General features: G+C 53.7%; 1 protein-coding gene across 2 annotated transcripts; it reads left to right on the top strand.

The window, feature by feature from the left end:
* Nucleotides 1-9195: 9195 nt before the first annotated feature.
* Nucleotides 9196-24368, top strand: LOC136000079 (myosin-7). 2 transcript variants are annotated; one of them, XM_065653758.1, is made up of 40 exons: nucleotides 9196-9517; nucleotides 10224-10431; nucleotides 10769-10912; nucleotides 11371-11527; nucleotides 11654-11681; nucleotides 11936-12047; nucleotides 12483-12575; nucleotides 12686-12749; nucleotides 13117-13215; nucleotides 13297-13400; nucleotides 13468-13606; nucleotides 13693-13811; nucleotides 13922-14071; nucleotides 14474-14644; nucleotides 14790-15099; nucleotides 15184-15251; nucleotides 15386-15473; nucleotides 15600-15717; nucleotides 15804-15927; nucleotides 16135-16271; nucleotides 16354-16480; nucleotides 16592-16720; nucleotides 16792-17034; nucleotides 17462-17638; nucleotides 17740-17885; nucleotides 17998-18088; nucleotides 18979-19368; nucleotides 19455-19586; nucleotides 19690-19803; nucleotides 20165-20361; nucleotides 20697-20880; nucleotides 21114-21279; nucleotides 21361-21485; nucleotides 21568-21876; nucleotides 22011-22214; nucleotides 22447-22572; nucleotides 22674-22949; nucleotides 23465-23560; nucleotides 24007-24141; nucleotides 24239-24368. In XM_065653758.1, exons 2-40 carry the CDS (start codon nucleotides 10231-10233, stop codon nucleotides 24257-24259), a joined length of 5814 nt encoding a protein of 1937 aa, XP_065509830.1. In that variant the 5' UTR covers nucleotides 9196-9517; nucleotides 10224-10230; the 3' UTR covers nucleotides 24260-24368. The 2 variants fall into 2 exon arrangements, with proteins under 2 accessions (XP_065509830.1, XP_065509831.1); XM_065653759.1 differs by having other exon boundaries at nucleotides 9434-9517; nucleotides 10175-10431.
* Nucleotides 24369-24370: the final 2 nt, after the last annotated feature.

Raw genomic sequence — 24370 nt, 5'->3', positions numbered from 1 at the left:
AGTCTTCTCGTGTAAACCCAGCGGGTTTTGTGTAAATCAAGAAGTCCTAGTGCGCAAGAATATCCATCAAATTAAAAAGCCCCTACGGGACGGTTATTTGTGTGACTTTGTGCGGCACGGATAAGGCAGGATCGCGAAATCTCGGCTGCAAAGCGCGGGAAACCGCGGGGATCTGACCTGCGACGGGGGCTCCAGGCTCCAAAAAGGAAAATGCTCGACCCCACGGCCGAGGAATTGGGGCTGCGGCACCAGCAGCTGGAAGGAAGTTGGATTATTCATCTCTAGATCCTACCAAAAAAACCTTGGCTTCGGGGAAAAGAAATGAATTCCAAGGTGGAAGGGTTATAGAAACTTTAAAAAGGTTCTAAATCTGAAGTTAAAGGTCAAACATTACATGCTACAAACATAGCGTAAAAGATGATAATAATTAAAAAAAAAATCTAAGCACGAAAAGAGGACAAACTTTTCCATAAGAAAAAACTTGGAAAAGACTCAAAACACTGGTTGACTACCAAGATTTTACAGCAAGCTGGGGACAGAAAACATTGAGACAATTTCCTTCTTAAACAAATATTTATCTACGTTAATATGCTGGAGTAAACCTGCATTCTGGAGTGTTGGGTTGGTTTTTCTTATTTTCTTTTTTACATAACTATTAAAGCGCATCAAGAGCAAGGTACCGCGATGTCGGGGTCAGACGGGGCAGTTAATAAAAATGAAGTTACATCTCTTGGTAACTTGCTGGTTTCTTAAATTTGAACTGGGATTTAAAAGGAAATAAACCAGCAAGATCAACCCATTGCTTCAAATATTCATCAGCATCTCTTCCTTACCCTGAAAGAAGGCAAAGTCGCCTCCACATCTTAAATCTCCTCCGATTTCCCAGCCACTCCAAATATTTTAAATCAAATTTAAAGCAAAATACTAAGCTATTTCTGGATCACGGTAACAAGAAGAACAGCAAATGTGAACAGAGCCGGGTTCCAACCGCTCTCATGCCGTACAGAACGTTGCCACACGTGCAATTACTTGGCTCTGTGTCGTACTGGAACGCTCAAAAATTGCAAAAGCTCAATAATTTATTAAACTTGGCCGCTGCAATTGACTTGCAACAGCAAACAAGTCCTTCCTCAGCTGGGAAAGTCTCCAACGTTGCTCCACAGGGCAAAGGTTTTAGCGTGAGTCGGTTCACTTTTGCTCGAATTGGCGACAAATATCACGCGATTTTAAAGTCCTGGGCATGCGGGTCCTTTCTTACCCCCCTCTCAGGGTCAGGAACGGAAAGACCCTGGTTACCGCACCGGGGTATTGATTTGAACGAGATAAACAAGTCCCCTCGGTTCCAAAAAACAATGTTTCTTCCTCCAATTGACCGTAGTAATTCCTATTCAAAGGCAGACTTCATAAGAATGGAACAGGAAATTAACTTAACGGGCGCAAACTCAGTGAATAAAACCCACGATTCCTCTTAAAAACAACAAAAAAAAGAGATCCTGTACCACATTGCCAGCCAGATAACTAAATTATAAGCACACAAAGGGAAGTTCACCTAAAGTTCCCCCGTCTTAACCCTTGCAACCTGTTTTCTCTTGCTCCCTGGCTCCTGATTTTGTAATTAAAGGACTTATTTTCACAGAACGACCCTCCCAAAGGGCTGTGGGCTGCGCACGTGAAAATACCACCAGCCCGGTGACTGTTCGTCACCAGATTTCTTCAGGCCGGTTAATTAATTCCCATTTAAAAGCTTTTTTTCAATAACGGAAGACACGGCGAATTTCACAGACAAGAATAATTATTAGCTACTAAGAGTCGAATACGAGACTTTTATCGGAATGAAGGCGCAGGCGCTGATGCCCTCTTGTGGGAAATGGGAAAAAATAAAAGAAAATCCTCCGACGTGGCGCGGAGCAGGAGACACCGGCTGGTTTTGCTCTGACCAGCTATTACCGCTGCTCGAAGCATCGCAGGGGAAAAACCCAGGTATTTCAGCCCAGCCACACGTGGACAATAATCCACGGCCACGCTGTGGCACCGAAAAAGGCGATTACGTGTCAGGATAGAGGAGGAGAGGGGGATTTACTAAGCCAGGGCCAAGAGCTCGCCTGGAGCCGTGCCCAAGTTTTAAGCCCCCTTATGAGTTTGCCAATATATATTTTAAAAGCTCTGGCTCGCAAGCAAGCGTTGAACAGTCCCGCTAAGCAAAGAATTACTCGCACGCAGAAGCGCTTGCAGGATGAGGCCAAATAGCGTCGCAAAACTCGTATTCAGGGGCCTCCTTGAGACTGAAAAGAAACAGTGGTTTGGTTTTCCCCAAAGAGAGAAAATTCACTTTAAGGGTTGTTATGAAAATTGGAGCTACACACAAAGAATTCACGCTCAGCCTTAATTTAACAGTGTTTTCCCCATCAAAATCAGGCTCACGGAACAATGAGGAACGTAATTATTTCCCTCTGACACGTGGGACGGAAGGATGGAGTAAATTACATACACAACAGACCTGCTCGGTCTGCAGTTTCCCTTACTCGACATTTATATAGAGCAAAACATTCAGCTCCTGCAGCCAGAAAAGAACAAAGCAAATGGTTCCGCAGCCGCTCTGCAGCGCTCAGGACCTCGCACGGCCGATAATTCTCATTATTCCCCCGGTGCAATCGGCCAGAGCCACTTTCTCTGGTACCAGCCCTGGAGCTGAGCTCAGAGCTTTGCCAGTCGCGCTGGAACCACCATTATTTGTATCAGCTCCAAATCTGCTCTGTTACCTTCGACAGCACAAATATCCGGGGGCAGGAAGCAGCGGTTGGGTGTGCTTGGCTGTATTTCACTTTTCTTCTACTAAATGACCATCTGCCCTCTGCTGGAAGCGACCTGAGGAGCTTTTTTTCGAGACTTTCCTGCTCCAGGTTACTCAAAACCTCACCTGAGGTTGTTTTGGCATTTGCTGAAGAGACTCTCAAGATCGAGAACTTCGCCCGGTGAGAGAATGAACAGGTCATGGCGTCAGTGATGGATAGATGAGCGTCCCCTGGTTCTGCATCGCTTCCTAGGAACGACAGCGGGGTCACACATTCCCGGTGCTTTTGCAAAAAGCAAACAAACAAACAAACCAAACCAAACCAAAGCAACACAACTCAAAAAGCAAACAAAGAAAAAAAACCCGTTTTGGGCTCTGTCAGGGTTTATCGAGCCCTGTCGGGCTCTGTTGAGCCCTGTAAGGATCTCTTGGGCTCTGACGAGCCCTGTCGGGCTTTGTCGGGCCCCGTTGGGCTCTGTAAGGCTTCGTCAGGATCTGTCGGGCCCTGTCGGGATCTGTCAGGTTCTTTCTGGCTTTGTGAAGCCCTGTTGGGCTTTGTCAGGCTCTATCGAGATTTATCAGGCTCTGTTGGGCTTTGTTGAGCTCTGTCATGCCCTGTTGAGCCCTGCTGGCCTTTATCGGGCTCTGTCAAGCCCTGTCTGGCTCTGTTGGGCTCTGTCAGGATCTGTCAGGCTCTGTTGAGCTTTGTTGGGCTTTGTCAGATTCTTTCAAGCTCTGTTGGGCTTTGTCGGGCCCTCTCAGGCTCTGTTGGGCTCTGTCAAGGTTTGTTGGGCCCTGTCAAGCTTTGTTGGGCCCTGTCAGGCTCTGTCAGGCTTTGTCAGGCCTTGTCGGGCTCTGTTAGGCTCTGTTGGGCTCTGTCAGGCCCTGTTGGACTCTGTCAAGCATTGTCGGGCCCTGTCGGGCTGTGGCAGGCTTTGTCCGGCTCTGTCAGGCTTTTTCGGGCCCTGTAAGGCTCTGTCAGGCTTTGTCAGGCTCTGTTGGGCTTTGTTGGGCTGTGTCAGGCCCTGTCAAGCTCTGTCAGGCACTTTTGGGCTCTGTCGAGCTCTGTTGGGCTTTGTTGGGCCCTGTCAGGCTCTGTCGGGCCCTGTTGGGCTTTGTCGAGCTTTGTCAGGCCCTGTCAGGCTCTGCCAGGTGCTGTAGGGCTCTGTCAGACTATATCGGGCTCTGTTGGGCTTTGTCGGGCCCTGTCAAGCTCTGTTGGGCTCTGTCAGGCACTGTCAGGCTCTGTCCAGTCCTGTCAGGCTTTGTTGGGCTCCGTCAGGCTCTGTCCAGCTTTGTCAGGCTTTGTCGAATTCTGTCAGGCTTTCTCAGGTTCTGTTGGGCTTTGTCAGGCTCTTTTGAGCTCTGTCGGGCTCTGTGGGGCCCTGTCAATCTCTGTCGGGCTCTGTCGAGCCCTATTGGGTTTTGTTGGTCTCTGTTGAGCCCTGTTGGGCTCTGTTTGGCTCTGTCAAGCTCTTTCAGGCTTTGTCAGCCTCTGTCGTGCCCTGTCGGGCTCTTTCAGGCTTTGTCGGGCTCTGTCAGCTCTGTTGGGCTTTGTTGTGCTCTGTCAGGCTTTGTTGTGTCCTGTCGGGCTCTGGCGGGCCCAGTTGGGCTCTGCCAGGCTTTTTCAGGCTCCGGTAGGCTTTGTCAGGCTCTGTCAGGCTCTCTTGGGCGCTGTCAGGCTCTGTCAGGATTTCTTGAGCTCTGTCGGGCTCTGTCTGGCTCTGTCGGGCTCTTTCAGGCTCTGTCGGTCCCTGTCCAGCTCTGTTGGGCTGTTTCAGGCTCTGTCCGGCTCTGTCAGGCTTTCTTGAGCTGTGTTGGGCTTTGTCAGACTCTGTTGGGCTTTTTTGGGCCCTGTAGGGCTCTGTAGGGCTCTGTCGAGCCCTGTTACATTCTGTTGGGCTCTTTCAGGCTTTGTCTGGCTCTGTCAGGCCCTGTTGGGCTTTGTCAGGCTCTGTTGGGATCTGTTGAGTCCTCTCGGGCTTTGTCAAGCCCTGTCAGGATCCGTTGTGCTCTGTCGGTCTCTGTCGTGCTTTGTCGGGTTCTGTCAGGCTTTGTCGAGCCCTGTCAGGCTTTGTCATGTCCTGTCAGGCTCTGTTGATACTTATCGGGCTCTGTTGGGCCTCTGTCAAGACTTATATGGCTTTGTAGGGCTATGTCGGGCTGTGTCGGGCTCTGTCAGGCTTTGTCAGGCCCTGTCGGGCTTTGTAGGGCCCTGTCGGGCTTTGTCACGCTATGTCAGGCTCTCTTGGGCTTTGTTGCGCTCTGTCAGGCTTTGTCGGGCTCTGTCAAGACTCATTGGTCTTTGTCGGGCTCTGTCAGGCCCTGTTGGGCTTTGTTGGGCCTCGTCGGACTTTGTCAGGCTTTGACAGGCTCCGGTGGGCTTTGTCAGGCCCTGTCGAGCCCTGTTGGGTTTTGTCGGGCTCTGTCGGGCTTTGTCTCGCCCTGTCGGGCTCTGTCCGGCTTTGTTGAGCCGTGTCGGGCTCTGTCCGGCTTTGTCTCGCCCTGTCGGGCTCTGTCCGGCTTTGTCGAGCCGTGTCGGGCTCTGTCCGGCTTTGTCTCGCCCTGTCGGGCTCTGTCCGGCTTTGTCTCGCCCTGTCGGGCTCTGTCCGGCTTTGTCGAGCCGTGTCGGGCTCTGTCCGGCTTTGTCGAGCCATGTCGGGCTCTGTTGGTCCCTGTCGAGCCCTGTCGGGCCCCGTCGGGTTTTAATATTGACATGGCTGTCAATATTAATCAGCATCGGTGTTAATGACTGTTAATGAGCTATGCATTAATTAATATTAATTATTAATAGACTCATATAATTATTTCGGCTGGAAGACACGCTCAAGATCATTGAGTCCCACCACAACCTAACTCTAGCACTATAAGAACCTCGTCTGTGCGCCTTTTAAACACCTTAATGACCATGAGCAGATATTAATTGTTCTTAATGAAAATTAATTATCTCTAATTAGTATTTTGTTTAAGGAACATTAATATTAATGAATCTGATGAACATCGGAAAGTGTTAGTGCGTGTGAATGTGTGTTAATGGCCCTAATACAGTATCAGGAAATATCAATTATTCCTTAATTTATTAGTTATATTAGTTTAATTAAATTTCTTGCATTTAAAAAAATTATTTAGTTACATTAATTAGGGATTTGTGGTCAGAAATTCAGCCCTTTATTGGTGTGATTTTGCACTTAAATAGGAACGTTTAAAAAATTAATAATAATAATTCAACCCAAACTATTCTGTGATTCTCTTTGCCCTAAATTAGGCGTAATTTAGGGAAAATATGAAAAATTAGGAGGGGAAAAATGGGGGGAAATAGGGAAGAAATTGGAATTAGGGGAATTTAAGGACAAATTAAGGGGAAAATTAGGGAAATTAAGGGAAAATTAGGAAAATCATTGGGAATTGGGGCAAAAGGGGGGAAACTAGGGGATATGAGGGAAAAAAATAGAAGAAATTGGGGAAAATTAGGGAGAGAGAAGAAAAGCCATGGAAAATTATGAAAAAATAAATTTTAAAAAAGGAAAATTAGTTGGAATTGCATTAAATTAAGGATAAATTAGGAGAAAATTATGAGAAATTGAGGAAAATTGAGGGGATTAGGGGAAATTCGTGGAAATCTAGGGAAGTGTAGGGGAAATCAGAGAAAAAATGGGGGAATTATGGCAAATTTGGGGGGATTAGGGAAAAATAGAGAGAAAAGGAGGAAATTTGAGTGAAAAGGGGCGGAATAGGGGAATTGGGGGAGAATTAGGGAAAATTGGGGCAAAAATAGGGAAAATTGAGGTAAAACTATCAAAAATTCGTAAAAACTGAGAAATAAAGGGAAAACAAGAGGAAATTTGGGAGAAATCAGGAAATATCAGAGAAATCAGGGGAAAACAGGAAAAATTGGGGGGAAAGTAGGTGAAATACAGAGGGAAATTAGGTGATATTGAGGGGAAATTAGCAAGATTTGGGAAAATTAGGTGAAATAAGTAGAAAACAGAGACAATTTGGGGAAAACTAGGAAAACTTTGGGGAAAATAGGAAAAATTGGGGGAAATTAGGGAGGATTAAGAGGAAAATCAGGGAAAATTTGGGGAATCAGATGAAAACAGGAAATTTGGGTGGGGAAGAGAATCTGGGGAAAAAATTAGAAAATTCAGGGGGAAAATGTGGGAAATTTGGGAAAATTAGAGGAAATTACAGTAAAATCAGGGAAAAACAGGAAATTTGGGGAAGTACGGGGGAAACAGGAAATGTGGGGGAAATCGGAGGAGAAATTTGGGGGAAAAGGGGAAAACTGAGGAAATGTGGGGGAAATTGGGGGTAAATCAGGAGAAAACCAATGAAATTTGGGGGGAAATGGGGAAAATTGAGAGAAAACAGGAAATATAAGGAAAATTTGCAGAAATCAGGGGGAAACTGAGGTAATTTTGGGAAAACTGCAGGAATAAGGGGAAAACCAAGGAAAACTGGGAGAAAATTGGGGGAAAACGGGGGAAATTTGTGAAAATCAGGGGAAAACTGAGGAAATTTGGGGAAAAATCAGGAAAATTGGGGGGATATTGGGAAAATTTGGGAAAATTCAAGTGCCTGTGTCCCCCGGGGGTGGGGGATGGAGGGGTTCCCGGACGCCTGGGTCCCCTCGGCTATTCTTAGGTGGGTTATGGGGCGGGGGATCTATAGGGCCAGCCCCATATATGGCCATAGGATGAAGGTGCCCCACTGACGTCATGAGCTGATCGGGTGTCGAGGGGCCCCAAAAATATCCTATTGTGGGGGGAAGGGGGGGGAACAAAGGCGGGGGGGGAGGGGCCCGGACGCCTGGGTTTGCTTTGAAGCGGGGGGAGGGCTCCCACCTGTCCTTTGTCTGTCTGTCCCCTCCCCCCACCCCGGGGGGACCCAGGCGTCCGGGCGTGCCTTTTGTCTTGCCTCATCCAACCCATTATAAACCGGGGGGGAGTGGGAAGGGGGGCTAAAGGGGGCCCCTATAGGGCCGTTAGTGGGATTCTATGGGGCTTGGAGGGTCCTATGGGTCTGGGAGGAGCTATAGAGATCCCATAGGGCAGATATAGAGGTTCTATGGGGCTGGGAGTGGGTCCTATGGGGCAGGGGGGTCCTACAGGGCTGGGAGTGAGACCTGTGGGGCTGGGAGTGGGACCTATGGGACTGGGGACCACCCTATAGATCCATAGGGGATCACCAAGACTCCATGGGGCTGGGGGAGTCCTATAGGACTATGGAGCAGGGGGGTTCTGATGTGGCTGGGGGGACCCTATGAGGCTGGGGGGGGGTATAGATCCGTAGGGGTCACCGTGTCCCCATGGGGTGGCCTTGAGGTGGCACGTCCATCCCCTCCACGGTGACGCAGGTCGGGGGGACGGGGATATAACAGGGGTGCCCCGGACAGCACCCGCAGACCCACTGGGCAGGTGGGGCAGGGGGCACTGGGAGAGACTGGGAGGGTCTTATGGGGGGACTGGGGGGGTCTATAGGGAGACTGGGAGCCACTGGGAGGGGTCTTTGGGGAACTGGGAGGGACTGGGAGGATCTATAAGGAAACTGGGAGGCACTGGGAGGGGTCTATGAGGAACTGGGAGGGACTGGAGTGGAACTGGGAGGGGTCTATAGGGAAACTGGGAGGGACTGGGAGAGACTGGAAGGCTCTGTGGGAAATTGGGAGGGACTGGAAGGATCTATAAGGAAACTGGGAGGCACTGGGAGGGGTCTATGGGGAACTGGGGGGGACTGGAGAGGAACTGACAGGGGTCTGCAGGGAAACTGGGAGGGACTGGGAGAGTTTATGGGGGAACTGGGAGGGACTGGGAGGGTTTATGGGGGAACTGGGAGGGACTGGGAGGGTTTATGGGGGAACTGGGAGGGACTGGAAGGGTCTATGGGGAAACTGGGAGGGACTGGAAGGGTTTATGGGGGAACTGGGAGGGACTGGAAGGGTCTATGGGGAAACTGGGAGGGACTGGGAGGGTTTATGGGGGAACTGGGAGGCACTGGGAGGGTCTATGGGGAAACTGGGAGGGACTGGGAGGGTTTATGGGGGAACTGGGAGGGACTGGAAGGGTCTATGGGGAAACTAGGGGGGACTGGGAGGGTCTACAGGGAAACTGGGAGGGACTGGGAGAGATTGGAAGGCTCTGTGGGAAATTGAGAGGGACTGGGAGGATCTATAAGGAAACTGGGAGGCACTGGGAGGGGTCTATGGGGAACTGGGGGAGACTGGAAAGGAACTGACAGGGGTCTGCAGGGAAACTGGGAAGGACTGGGAGAGTTTATGGGGGGACTGGGAGGGTCTGTAGGGAACTGGGAGGCACTGCGAGGGTTTATGGGGGAACTGGGAGGGTCTATGTTGAAACTGGGAGGATCTTGGGGGGATCTGGGAGAGACTGGGAGGGTCTATGAGGGGACTGGAAGAGGCTATGGGGGAACTGGAAGGGACTGGGATGAGACTGGGACGGTCCGTGTGGGAACTGGAAGGGACTGGGATGATACTAGGAGAGTCTGTGGGGGAACTGGAAGGGACTGGGTTGTGCTGGGGCGAGGGAGGGCACTGGAGAAATCCTGGGGGATACTGGGACATACTGGGTGGTACAAAGGAGGTACTGGGGAAGTACTGGTGGAGCTGCGGGGGGATTCTGGGGCATACCGGGGTGGGGTTGTTGTGTTCCGGAGCAGGACAAGAGACCCCGAGTCAGCACTGTCCCCCGGCTGGGACCACAGAGAGAGGTGGGGCTGGGAACTGGAAGCACTGGGAGGGAACTGGGAGGGCACTGGGAGGGATTGGAGTAGGACTGGGAGGGACTGAGGGGTGTGTAAGGGGGCTGGGGGGAATGGGGAGGGAGTGGGATGAGACTGGGATGGTCTGTGGGGGAACGGAGCTGAACTGTGGGGAGACTGGGAACACTGGGGAGGAACTGAGAGCCTCAGGGAGGGACCTGGAATGGAGATAGGGCCAACTGGGAAGAACTGGGAGCACTTGGAAGGAACTGGAGATGGTGGGACCACCAAGAAGGGACTTGGGATGGGGCCAACTGGGGAGATTGGAAGCACTGAGAAGGAACGGGGAGCACTTGAGAGGAACTGGGACCACCAAGGATGGACTTGGGATGGGGATGGGTCAACCAGCAGGAACTGGGAGCATCTTGGAGGAACTGGGAGCACTGGGGAAGAGCAGATAATGCGACCATGAAGAAGGCACGTGGGAGGGGGTGAACTGGGAGCACTGGGGAGGAACTGTGAGCACTGGAGAGGAACATGGACCACCAAGAAGGAATGGGGATGGGGTTGGAACCACCAAGGACTTGGGGTGGGGCAACCAGGAGGTCTGAGAGCACCTTGAAGGAACTGGAGATGGTGGAACCACTAAGGAGGGACTTGGGACAGGGCCAACAGGGAGGAACTGGGAAGGTCCGAGCCCCCCTGCCTCAACCAGTGCCACCATGCCCGATGTGGAAATGGCCGAATTTGGGGAGGCCGCTCCCTACCTCCGCAAATCGGAGAAGGAGCGTTTGGCTGCCCAGACCCGCCCCTTCGACCTGAAGAAGGATATCTTCGTCCCTGATGAGAAGGAGGAGTTTGTCAAGGCCACCATTGTCACCCGTGAGGGCACTAAGGTCACCGCCCAGACAGAGCATGGCAAGGTGGGTGGGGCCTGGCCACGACCGCAACACCTGGACCCCAAAATAATGTCACTATCCCGCACAGGACACCTAGAACCCATCCCAGCTTCTCTAGAGCACAGGAAACATCTAGAACTTGTCCACCCTTCTCCATCACCCATTTGACACCCAGACCCCATTCACCTTCTCCATCACCCATTTGACACCCAGACCCCAAACTATCTTCTCTGTCACTTGAGGGACATCTAGACCTTCATCACCCAAGGGACACCCAGAGCCCCAGCTCCCAGCCCTACTGAAAGGGACAACTGGAGCAAATCCTTGCCCTGCCCCATGGTATCCTCCTCACTTTGAGCAGACGGTGACAGTCAAGGAGGACCAGATCATGCAGCAGAACCCCCCGAAGTTTGACAAGATTGAGGACATGGCCATGCTGACCTTCCTCCATGAGCCCGCCGTCCTCTACAACCTCAAGGAGCGCTATGCCTCTTGGATGATCTATGTGAGTCCTACAGGAACGCGTGAGGTTCTCCAGAGGTTCTCCAGACCTGGAACTGGGACAAGCCTTCTCCAGACCCCTTGGGCCACCCAGAACCAAAATGTCCCTTCTCCAGACCCCCTGGGCTACCCAGAACCAAGATGTCCCATCCCCAGACCCTTTGGGCCACCCGGAACTTGGATGTCCCATCCCTAGACCCCTTGGAGCCACCTAGACCCAAGATGCCCCATCCCTGGACCCAAGATGTCCCATCTCCATCCCTCTTGGGCCATCCAGAACCAGAACATCCCTTCTCCATCCCTCTCGGGCCATCCAGAACCAGAACATCCCTTCTCCAAACCCCCTGGGACACCCAGAACCAAGATGTCCCAACTTCAGACCCCTTGGGCCACTCACACCGGGGCTGTCCCCACCTGGTGGAGTAGAACTTCATGGTTCTGACCCATCTGCCCCTTCTCTAGACCTACTCGGGGCTTTTCTGTGTGACGGTCAACCCCTACAAGTGGTTGCCTGTCTACAACTCCGAGGTGGTGGCTGCCTACCGTGGCAAGAAACGGAGTGAAGCTCCACCCCACATCTTCTCCATCTCAGACAACGCCTACCAGAACATGCTGACAGGTAGGGACCTCCCACAGGCATGGGTTGTGGGGTGGGAGATGATGTGGGGTGGGAGATGTGGGGCAGGAAATGGGGTGAAGAGCCAAGGTGGCCTTCAGATCCTCATGCTTGTCCTCACCCCACCAGATCGGGAGAACCAGTCCATCCTCATCACGTGAGTGACCTTCACATCCCTAAAGGTCATCTTAGTCTGCCCACACCTAAGCCCCTCCCACCTGGTACATAGCCACGCCCCTTTTCCCCTGGAGACACCCATCAGCACAGTCAACCTGTTCTCACCACCTGGACTTGCCTGTGGAGGTCCATAGTTCTACTGCACGCCCCACCCCTTCCCAGTGAGGCCCCATCCCCCAGCACCATAGCCCTGCCCCCCAGCACCCAGACCTTGCTCTCATTGGCTTCCCCCAGCGGAGAATCCGGGGCGGGGAAGACGGTGAACACCAAGAGGGTCATCCAGTACTTCGCTGTCATCGCTGCCATCGGCGACCGCGGCAAGAAGGAGATGGGATCCCCAGGCAAGGTCAGGGCACTGGGGGGACAACATAGGGTGTGGTCACCGCTCGTCCGCCTGCCTGTCCAGCCACCCAACCATCCAACCACCCAACCACCCAACCACCCACGCAACCAACCATTCAACCAACCACGCAACCAACCACCCAACCATCCAACCAACCACACAACCAACCACCCAACCATCCAACCAACCAACCACACAACCATCCAACCAACCCACCACCCAACCATCCAACCAACCAGCCACCCAACCATCCAACCAACCAACCACCAAACCATCCAATCAACCACACAACCAGCCACCCATGACATCAACCCACCTCTCTATCCACCAACCCAAGCCCCCACACAGGCCTTCATGGATCTCTGTGGCCACCACATCCTTCCCTCCACGCCCTAACCCCCACCATGACCCTCCTCCCTCATTATCCCATCCCTCCAGGGCACTCTGGAGGACCAGATCATCCAGGCCAACCCCGCCTTGGAGGCCTTCGGCAATGCCAAGACTGTGCGCAACGATAACTCATCCCGATTTGTGAGTGGAGGGAGTGTGGCCTATGGGGCCAGGTCTGTGGGGCAGGGTCTAAGGGCTGGTGTCTGCTGGGGGCAGGTGGCCACCTCCACCTCAAGCCACTGCTCTCCCAGGGGAAGTTCATCCGAATCCATTTTGGGGCCACCGGAAAGTTGGCATCAGCCGACATCGAGACCTGTAAGTGGGCTGAGGGTCCATCAGAGGACGTCTGGTTGTCCCTCATCCATCTGTCCATCCATCTGTCCATCCCTCCATCCATCTCTCGGTGTCTCCATCTCCTCATGTCTCCATCTCCTCATCCATGTCCTCATCCATCCAGCCATCCTTCCATCTCCATCTCCTCATCCCACCGTCCATCTGACCTTCCATCTGCATCTCCTGGTCCCTCCATCTCCTCACCTCTCCATCCCTCCATATCCATCTCTTCATCCATCTAACCCTCCATCTCCTAATCCTCAGTCTCCTCATGTCTCCATCCATGTCTTCATCCCACCCTCCATCTCCTCGTCCCAACTTCTACCCGCCTTCTCTCCACCCCTCCCAGACCTCCTGGAGAAGTCCCGCGTCATCTTCCAGCTCAAGGCTGAGAGAAACTACCATATCTACTACCAGATCCTCTCCAATAAAAAGCCAGAGCTGTTGGGTGAGCCATGCCTCCACCCCACCCATGGACACCTGACCCTGCCCTGCACCTCCCTGCCCCAACCTCATCTTCTCCTCACAGACATGATGCTGGTGACCAACAACCCCTATGACTACGCCTTCATCTCCCAAGGAGAGACTACAGTACCATCCATCGATGATGGAGAAGAGCTTCTGGCCACGGATGTGAGTTGGGGGACCAGGGGGTGGGGCTGCCTGGAGAAGACCTTGACCCATATTTTTGCCCCCGCAGAGTGCTTTTGATGTCCTGGGCTTCACCCAAGAGGAGAAGAACTCCATCTACAAGCTGACGGGTGCCATCATGCACTTTGGCAACATGAAGTTCAAGCAGAAGCAACGGGAAGAGCAGGCAGAGCCAGATGGCACCGAAGGTGGGGTCCAACCAAGGTCAAGGGGGTGGGAATTGGGGTAAACCTCATGGTTTTCCAGTTTCAAGCCTTCTCCTCTGCATCCTCAGAGGCAGACAAGTCAGCCTACCTGATGGGGCTGAACTCGGCCGATCTTCTCAAGGGATTGTGCCATCCACGAGTCAAGGTGGGCAACGAGTACGTCACCAAGGGGCAGAATGTCCAGCAGGTGAGGAGGACATCCCCAAAACCTATTCCTTTTGGGGTGGCATGGTGGCATCCCTGGCAAGGAGGGCATCAAGACCCCTCCATCTCACCAGTGGGACATCCCTTTTCCAGGTGATTTATGCCGTTGGGGCCTTGGCTAAGGCTGTCTATGAGAAGATGTTCAACTGGATGGTGACCAGAATCAACAACTCACTGGAGACCAAGCAGCCGCGTCAGTACTTCATTGGTGTCTTGGACATCGCCGGCTTCGAGATCTTTGACGTGAGGCCTGGTTGACTCTGTTACATTGACCCCGCTGGGTGTTAAGTTGACCCCATTGATCCCACTGGGCATTGGGCTGACCCCAGTTGGTCTCAGGCTTACCCCACTGATCCCACTGGGCATTGAGTTGACGCCACAGATGTTGAGTTGGCTCGTTGAGCTCACTGGGCGTTATGTTGACCCCGTTGAGTCTCAGTTTGACCCCTTGATCCCACTGGGCATTACACTGACCCTTCTGGGTGTTGAGTTGACCCAGGTGATCACATTTGGCATAATATGGACCATATTGAATGTTCAGTTGACCCTGTTGGGTGTTGAGTTGACCCCATTGATCCCACTGGGTGTTCAGTTGACCCCATTGGGTGTTACCTTGACCCCATTGTCCGTTCTCTCCCTCCCCAGTTCAACAGCTTTGAGCAGCTCTGCATCAACTTCACCAACGAGAAGCTGCAGCAGTTCTTCAACCACCACATGTTCGTGCTGGAGCAGGAGGAGTACAAGAAGGAGGGGATCGAGTGGGAGTTCATTGACTTTGGCATGGACCTCCAAGCCTGCATTGACCTAATCGAGAAGGTGCCACCTCCCCTAGGGCCTCCTGGGGGCTGAGGGGGCTCCTGGAGGTGGATGCTCCCAGTTGGAGCTTCCCAGAGACCCCAAAGGCAGCCAGTTGGGTTGTGCTTGGCATCCACCATGGCCAACAAGGTCTTCTCCTCCCCAGCCCATGGGGATCATGTCCATCCTGGAAGAGGAGTGCATGTTCCCCAAGGCCACAGACATGACCTTCAAGGCCAAGCTCTTTGATAATCACTTGGGCAAGTCGGCCAACTTTGGGAAGCCACGAAACATCAAAGGGAAACCAGAAGCCCACTTTGCTGTCATCCACTATGCTGGCACGGTGGACTACAACATCATTGGGTGGCTGCAGAAGAACAAGGACCCCCTCAACGAGACGGTGGTGGGGCTCTACCAGAAATCAGCCCTCAAGCTCCTGGCCAACCTCTTCGCTAACTACGCCGGGGCTGATGCACGTAAGGGGTCACCCCCTTCCTGAGCATCTGAAGTTGTCCCCATCCCATCCTTGACTCATCTCATCGTTTTTTCTTCTCTGACAGCCATGGAGAAGGGGAAAGGGTCCAAGAAGAAAGGTTCTTCCTTCCAGACAGTCTCTGCTCTGCACCGGGTGAGGGTCCAGGGGTGAACGGTGGACTCCAGGTTGTGGTGGGGATGGAAAACATGTTGCAAGGCAGGTGGTAACCCTTGATGGGGCAGGTTGGGGTCTTCAATCCCTCCATCATCTCCCCCTCCATCCTCTAGGAGAACCTCAACAAGCTGATGACCAACCTGCGGTCCACCCATCCCCACTTCGTCCGCTGTATCATCCCCAATGAGACCAAGTCTCCTGGTGAGCCAATAGCCAGGGGTTAATCCAAGGGGGTTGGGCCAAACCCAGGTCCCTGGCCAATGGTAGTGGTGGGGACCAGCACTTTGGGGCAGGTCTTGACTCACCAGCCCACTTTCCACCCCCCAGGTGTGATGGACAATCCCTTGGTGATGCACCAGCTCCGCTGCAACGGGGTGCTGGAGGGCATTCGCATCTGCCGCAAGGGCTTCCCCAACCGCATCCTCTATGGGGACTTCCGCCAGCGGTAGGGACGGAGGAGAAGTTGTGGGGAGGGAGTGGACAGCCCCACCAGGGCTGATTTTGGGGTGTCTTGTCCTCTCTGGCCACCAGGTACCGCATCCTGAACCCCGCAGCCATCCCTGAGGGGCAGTTCATTGACAGCCGCAAAGGTGCCGAGAAGCTCCTGGGGTCCCTTGACATTGATCACAACCAGTACAAGTTCGGGCACACCAAGGTGAGGCCGCGTGGACTCTGCTCCTAGTGGTCCCACTATCGAGGAGGTGTTGTTGACCCCACGGTCCCATTGTCCACAAGGTCACACAGACCTCCACGGTCCCACCATCCACGTGGCCACCTGCTCATCTGAGCTCCTTCCATCCACCTCTACCAACCCACCAAACTCCACCCCACCAGCAGCACTAACCTTCATCTCTCCTCAAAGGTCTTCTTCAAGGCTGGGCTGCTGGGGCTGCTGGAGGAGATGAGGGACGAGCGCCTGGCCCGGATCATGACCCGTTTGCAGGCCCAAGTCCGTGGTTTCCTGTCCCGGCAGGAATTCAAGAAGATCCTGGAGCGTCGGTGGGTGGTGGGGTGGCGGCAGTAGTGGGTCCGCATTGGGTGGAGATCCCTGGTCACCCACATCCTGCTTTGCCCCATCCAGAGACTCGCTGCTGGTGATTCAGTGGAACATCAGGGCCTTCATGGGGGTGAAGAACTGGCCTTGGATGAAGCTCTACTTCAAGATCAAGCCCTTGTTGAAGAGTGCTGAAACAGAGAAAGAGATGCAGGTGACAAAGAGGACGGGATGAAGGTTGGGTGGGCAGATAGAAAGATGGAGAGGTATGGGAGGAGGTGGAAGAAGAGGTGAGACATACAGAGGACCCTCATGCCTTCCCCAGACCATGAAGGAGGAGTTTGGGCGGCTGAAGGAGGCCCTGGAGAAGTCAGAGGCCCGGCGGAAGGAGCTGGAGGAGAAGATGGTCTCCATGCTGCAGGAGAAGAATGACCTTCAGCTCCAAGTGCAGGCTGTGAGTGACAGAGATGCTCTAGCTGTTCCTTCCTCCTCTCTTCACCCTCTCACCTATCTTCCTCCTTCCAGGAGCAGGACAACCTTGCAGATGCCGAGGAGCGCTGCGACCAGCTGATCAAGAACAAGATCCAGCTGGAGGCCAAGGTGAAGGAGCTGACAGAGCGGCTGGAGGATGAGGAAGAGATGAATGCTGAGCTGACAGCCAAGAAGAGGAAGCTGGAGGATGAGTGCTCAGAGCTCAAGAAGGACATCGATGATCTGGAGTTGTCTTTGGCCAAGGTGGAGAAGGAGAAACATGCCACTGAGAACAAGGTGAGGGCAATGAGAGGCTTTGACCCCAAGCCAAGTGACTCAAGCCCGCATTAATAGGTTTTGAGAAGACCCATGGGTGGTCGAGTTGGATTGAGAAGCCCCAAGGCTGGTTGTGTTGGGTTGCCAAGACCTGAGGCTGGTTGGGTTGTGAAGACCCAAGGCTGGTTGGGTTGAGTCAGGAAGACCCAAAGCTGATTCGATTGTGAAGACCCAAAACTGGGCAATTTGGGTCATGAAGACCCAAAACCAGTTGGGCTGGGTTGCCAAGACCCAAGGTTGGTTGGGTTGAGTCACCAAGATCAGAGGCTGGTTGGGTTCTCCTGTATGTCCTGACTTAGGTCCAGCTCAACCAAGAGCAAGAAGAACCTCCTATCTCTTGTCCTACCCCTGGGACCAAGCTGGAAGCCTGATATTTCTCCTCCTGCAGGTCAAAAACCTCACAGAGGAGATGGCCGGGCTGGATGAGATCATCGTCAAGCTAACAAAGGAGAAGAAGACCCTGCAAGAAGCTCACCAGCAAGCACTGGATGATCTTCAGGCAGAAGAGGACAAGGTGAACACCTTGACGAAGGCCAAAGTCAAGCTGGAACAGCAAGTGGATGATGTGAGTCCCAACCCTCCCATAGCTGGTCCCTTGGGGGGCGAATGTCCTCCTGGGGTGCGTGTTTTAGGGGGCTGATTGGGGACTGTCCGCCTTGCTTGCAGCTGGAGAGCTCACTGGAACAGGAGAAGAAGATCCGGATGGACCTGGAACGGGCCAAGAGGAAGCTGGAAGGTGACTTGAAGCTGGCTCAGGAGAACATCATGGACCTGGAGAATGACAAGCAGCAATTGGATGAGAGACTAAAAAAGTAGGGCCCCACCCACCTCCTCCTCCCACCCTCTCCTCCCTTACCCATAATCCCCCTCTCCACCAAGAGCTCAGGAGTGTGATGGGCAGATGCTTCTCTCCTCCCCACCCAGGAAAGACTTTGAGCTCAACGTACTCAACGCCAGAATTGAGGATGAGCAAGCGGTCGCAGCCCAGCTCCAGAAGAAGCTCAAAGAGCTTCAGGTGATGTGGGGTTCAACTTGTGGGTCAACAAGGAGGAGCTGGTCTTCCCCTTTTCTTCTTCTTTTTTGAGAAGAACCTAGACCCACATCACACCCACCTGAGGTCTGGAGTTCATGGCATGTCCTCTTGATGTAGAACCTTCCTGTAATTTATCTCCTAGAAATGACTCGTTGGCTTCCAGGCAGGTTGCCTTTGGGGTGGGATGAGTTGAACCAACAGTTGTAGAGCACTCAAGGCTGGTGGGGATGCTTGGGTTGGATCGTGTTGACTCCTCAGAGAAGGTTTTGTTGAGCTCTTTCATCCAAGCACCTCAATGGCAGGTTGAGTTGAATGTCCTCAAGGCTGATTGAGTTGAAGATCCTCAAGGTAATTTGACAGAGTGGAGAATCTTCAGAGGAGGTCAGGTGGATCTGGAGAGCTCAGATCTTGACTAGGTTGAGGAGAGCTGGATGGGCTCAAGACTGGTTGACTTGAAGGTCTCCAGTTAGTTGAGTTGAGCTGAGTTGAAGAGTCTCCAGCTGGGTGAGTTGAGTTGAAGAGTCTCCAGCTCATTGGGTTGTTTTGAGTTGACGACTCTCAAGCTGGTTAGGTTGAAGTCGAAGGGTCTCCAGCCAGTAGGGTTGAGTTGAGTTGAAGAGTCTCCAATGAGTTAGGTTGGGTTGAGTTGAAGACTCTGCAGTTGATTTGGTTGACTTCAGTTGAGTTGAAAAGTCTACAGCTGGTTGGGTTGAGTTGAAGAGTCTCCAGCCTGTTGGGTTGACTTGAGCTGGGTTGAAGAATCTCCAGGTGGTTAGGTCGAGTTGAGCTGAAGAATCTCCAGCTGTCTGGATTGAATAGATCAGTTGGGTGGAGCCAAGCCAGATGATGACATCCCTGTCCCCGGACCACAGGCACGGATCGAGGAGCTGGAGGAGGAGCTGGAGGCAGAACGGACGGGCAGGGCCAAGGTGGAGAAGCTGCGCTCTGACCTGTCACGGGAGCTGGAGGAGATCAGTGAGCGGCTGGAGGAGGCAGGCGGAGCCACCTCGGTGCAGATTGAGCTCAACAAGAAGAGGGAGGCGGAGTTCCAGAAGATGCGGCGGGACTTGGAGGAGGCTACGCTGCAGCACGAGGCCACGGCAGCTGCACTGCGCAAGAAGCATGCCGACAGCGTGGCTGAGCTCAGCGAGCAGCTCGACAACCTGCAGCGTGTCAAGCAGAAGCTGGAGAAGGAGAAGAGTGAGCTCAAGCTGGAGCTGGATGACGTTGGTTCCAACATGGAGCAGCTGATCAAGGCCAAGGTAGATGGTTCTCCAACAATGATGGGACAGCTCTTCCATTCCTCTCCCTACATTCCTTTTCATCTTCCTGCCCTTCCTCTTGCCAGGCCAATCTGGAGAAGATGTGCCGCACCATGGAAGACCAGATGAATGAGCACCGGACCAAATCTGAGGATGCCCAACGCATGGTCAATGATCTCACCACCCAACGGGCCAAGCTCCAGACAGAAAATGGTGAGGTCCTTGCTATTCCCCAAGCCAATCACCTATCCTGTGCCTGGTGGGGTGGCTTTGGGCATCTCTCCAGCGAGTGATTGTCCACCTTCCCACCCCACAGGTGAGCTCTCCAGGCAGCTGGAGGAGAAGGAAGCTTTCATCAACCAACTGACACGCGGGAGACTCACCTACACCCAGCAGCTGGAGGACCTCAAGAGGCAGCTAGAAGAAGAGGCCAAGGTAGGGCTGTGTTGGGGAGGTTGGTGGGGCTGAAGGTTGAGAGTGAAAGACACCCCCAAGGTCAAGGGCGATGTTGGTTGGGTACTGCAGAGTGCAGTATGAGCCTGCCCTCACAATGTAGAGAAAACGAGTTGAGGGTCCTCAGGAAGTTTGGTGCTGTTGGTGAGTCTCGAGGTGGTTAGATTGAATTGGTTGGTAGCGAGGAGGTCAGTTCAGTTGGTCTGGGAGATGTTGGGTTGGTCTAAAGAAGGGCTGGTTGAGTTGAGATGATAAAGACCAGCTCTTGTTGATTTGGAGAACAGCAAGACAGCTCAAGCTGATGTGGGCCCAATGGTCCCACCTTCTCCTCACCACCCCCCAGGCCAAGAATGCACTAGCCCACGCCCTCCAGTCAGCCCGGCACGACTGCGACCTGCTGCGGGAGCAGTACGAGGAGGAGACAGAGGCCAAGGCTGAGCTCCAGCGGTCGCTCTCCAAGGCTAACTCTGAGGTGGCGCAATGGAGGACCAAATATGAGACAGACGCCATCCAGCGCACCGAGGAGCTGGAGGAGGCCAAGTGAGTCTTCTCCTCATGGATACTGAGGTTCTCTCATGGGCAGTGGGACTTGCTTGGTCTTGTCAGTCTCCACCTTCCCTCTTCCCTCAAGCAGCCATCATCCAGGACACTGGGATTCCTCTAGGTAGATCTAGGTAGATCTAGATCTAGATCTAGGTAGATCTAGAGCTCAATTTGTGGACCTAGAACCTCTGTTGAGTAACTTAGACCATCCATGACCCTCGTAAGTCCTACAACTGTCTTGCTCTCAAACACCTTCATTTTGCGGGTCACCAACTGATGGGATCTCCATTGGCTGATGGGTCACACGTGGGTTTCTCCCATACATCTGGTAGGAAGAAGCTGGCCCAGAGGTTGCAGGAAGCTGAGGAGGCAGTGGAGGCAGTGAATGCCAAGTGTTCCTCATTGGAGAAGACCAAGCACCGTCTGCAGAACGAGATTGAAGACCTCATGGCAGACCTGGAGCGGTCGAATGCAGCGGCCGCTGCCCTGGATAAGAAGCAGAGGAACTTTGACAAGGTTTGGGGGGCAAAGAAAGGGTGGGAGAAGAAGGGAGTGGACAGATGTGGGACCCACCAATTTTACCCACCAAAGACAGGCAGGAGAAGAAGCCCAGAAGAAAGGTGGACAACTGTCAAGGGCCATGTTTCAGCAGAGCTTCAACTCCCCACAAGGAGAATGTTGGGGAGAGGAAGAGGAGGATAAAAACAGGGTAGCTCATGGTGACCAGAGTCCTGGTGCTGTCCCCACAGATCTTGTCTGAGTGGAAGCAGAAGTTCGAGGAGTCACAGACAGAGCTGGAGGCATCCCAGAAGGAGGCCAGGTCCCTCAGCACTGAGCTCTTCAAGCTGAAGAACGCCTATGAGGAGTCGCTTGACCACCTGGAGACCCTCAAGAGGGAGAACAAGAACCTCCAAGGTGAGACTGTGGGCCTCCCCTTGCCCACCTCCTTGTTCTCCACCACCTTCCACGTGGTCTGATGGGATCTCACCTGGGTAGAGGAGATCTCAGACCTCACGGAGCAGCTGGGTGCCAGCCACAAGACCATCCATGAGCTGGAGAAGGTCCGGAAGCAGTTGGACACCGAGAAGCTGGAGCTCCAAGCTGCTCTGGAGGAGGCTGAGGTGAGCCAAGCCATGTCCCCATGTATTCCCATGTTCTCCTGATCATCTCTAGTCCTCAACATTCTTTCTGTCCCCTCCCCAGGCCTCTCTGGAGCACGAGGAGGGGAAGATCTTGAGGGCCCAGTTAGAGTTCAACCAGGTCAAGGCAGACTACGAGCGCAAGCTGGCCGAGAAGGACGAGGAGATGGAGCAGGCCAAGCGCAACCACCTGCGGGTGGTGGACTCACTGCAGACCTCACTGGATGCTGAGACCAGGAGCCGCAATGAGGCCCTGAGGCTGAAGAAGAAGATGGAGGGCGACCTCAATGAGATGGAGATCCAGCTCAGCCACGCCAACCGTGTGGCAGCTGAGGCCCAGAAGCAAGTCAAGATGTTGCAGGGCTGTCTCAAGGTACACATGGGACAGCTGTCTCATTAGGAGTTGAGGGATGCCTGGTCACAACACCCCTCGGTGGCAGTTGGGTGGACATCTATCCCCTTCCTCACCATCCCCACTCATCGTCTTTCCCCCACACTGCCTTGTAGGACACCCAGTTGCAGTTGGATGACATGGTCCGGGTCAATGAGGACCTGAAGGAGAACATCGCCATTGTAGAGAGGAGGAATAACCTCCTGCAGTCAGAGCTGGAGGAGTTACGGGCAGTAGTGGAGCAGACCGAGAGGGCTCGCAAGTTGGCCGAACAGGAACTGATCGAGGCCAGCGAGAGAGTCCAGCTTCTCCACTCACAAGTGAGACCTCACGTTCCTCCAAGGAGAGAGGTCATCTCCATCCAAGGACACTCAAACCCTGGAGAAACCATGGGTGTGGTTTTCTTCTGGGTGGAGTTACCAAGGATCTCCTCCATCTGGAGATCCTTGAAGTCTGCACAAATGACAGGAGGGCTTTAAGTGCTGTGGGGCTTGAGAAGAATGGGGCAGTAGCCCCACAGCCACCTCCTAAGATCCTCTCCTCCATCTCCAGAATACCAGCCTCATCAACCAGAAGAAGAAGATGGAGGTAGACATCTCTCAGCTGCAGACAGAGGTGGAAGATGCCATCCAGGAGTGCAGGAACGCTGAGGAGAAGGCCAAAAAGGCCATCACTGACGTGAGTGCTGTGGTGGGACTGATGTCTAGGACACCTTCCACTGTAGAGTGATGGAAAACATGCCTTGCACTTTCTTCTCTGGTTGCTTCTCCCTGGGACAGGCGGCCATGATGGCAGAGGAGCTGAAAAAGGAGCAGGACACCAGCGCCCACCTGGAACGGATGAAGAAGAACATGGAGCAGACCATCAAGGACCTGCAGCTGCGGTTGGACGAGGCCGAGCAGTTGGCCCTCAAGGGGGGCAAGAAGCAGCTGCAGAAGCTGGAGGCCCGCGTGAGGGAGCTGGAGAATGAGCTGGAGGCTGAGCAGAAGCGCAACGCCGAGAGTGTCAAGGGCCTCCGCAAGTCTGAGCGGCGTGTCAAGGAGCTCAGCTACCAGGTGGGGCGCATGGAGTGGCCCAGAAGGTCACTTGATGGCCCTGTGGCCACAGGGACGTAGCATGATCTAGAACACGGTTGACCCAGTGGCCAGAGGGTCATGGGTGAGCTAAACCACTCACAGCGTCTATGTCAGGCACCATAGTGTGACCTGGAACATAGTTAACCCAATGGCCAGAAGGACATGGGTGACCTAGACCACCCACTGCCTCTATGTCCAATGCCGTAGCATGACCTAGAACAGTCATGTGCCACCCAAGCCACCTCCTGCTGTCCTAGCATCCACAGGGTCTTTGCATGATCCAGAACCTCACATGGGACCTCAGCAGGCCGAGAAGCCATCTTCACCCTGGGGGAAGCCCCACCTTCTGTCCCAAAACTGAGGTGACCCACAGATCTAGAGGGGTCCCAGTCCCCCAAGAACATCACTAATTGTCTCCTGGCCCTAATTGCTCTCGTGGTGACCCAAAGCACAGATTGGTCTAGGTCTTGACCTACCTGTGTCTCACCTCACAGGCAGAGGAGGACCGCAAGAACCTAGTCCGGCTTCAGGACCTGGTGGACAAGCTCCAGTTGAAGGTCAAGGCCTACAAGCGGCAGGCGGAGGAGGCGGTGAGTGATGAAAGACAGCCGTGGCGCTGGATGGGCGGTGGGATGGATGAAAGAGAAGGCGGCTGAGTAGATGGTTGGATGGACAGAATGTTGGATGAATGGTTGAGTAGATGGAAGGTTGTTTAGATGGTAAAGTGGATGGATGGATGGATGGATGGATGGATGGTGGATGGATGGATGGTGGATGGATGGATGGATGGATGGATGGATGGATGGTGGATGGATGGATGGTTGGATGGATGGATGGATGGATGGATGGTGGATGGATGGATGGATGGTTGGATGGATGGATGGATGGTGGATGGGTGGATGGTGGAGGGATGGATGATGAGTGGATGGTTGGATGGATGGATGGATGGATGGATGGATGGATGGAAGGTGGGGTGGATGGTTGGGACAGCTGGACTGGGGACAGCCCCACTGACCCCCCATCCCCCCACTCCCAGGAGGAACAGGCCAACACCAACCTGGCCAAGTTCCGCAAGGCTCAGCATGAGCTGGATGAGGCAGAGGAGCGTGCCGACATGGCTGAGTCCCAGGTCAACAAGCTGCGGGCCAAGAGTCGCGACATGGGGGCCAAGGTGAGACCTCCCCACCCGCTGGCTGCCCCATGGCTTCCCCCATGGCCACCCCATGGCTGCCCCACAACCGCTCCCTCACCTTCTCTTTCTCCACCAGAAGGGACTCAATGAGGAGTGAAGCTCCGGACCTTCAATCACCCCCTTGCCTTGGAACCCCAACTGCCCCACCCCACCCCGCTGTCCCTGCCCCCCACCCTTGGAGGGCCAATAAAAAGCCTCAAGCAGCAGC

Source organism: Caloenas nicobarica, chromosome 31, assembly GCF_036013445.1.
Source record: "Caloenas nicobarica isolate bCalNic1 chromosome 31, bCalNic1.hap1, whole genome shotgun sequence".
Taxonomy (NCBI): Eukaryota; Metazoa; Chordata; class Aves; order Columbiformes; family Columbidae; genus Caloenas; species Caloenas nicobarica.
Note: the sequence above shows the minus strand (reverse complement) of the source record. Positions and strands in the feature narration are given on the sequence as shown.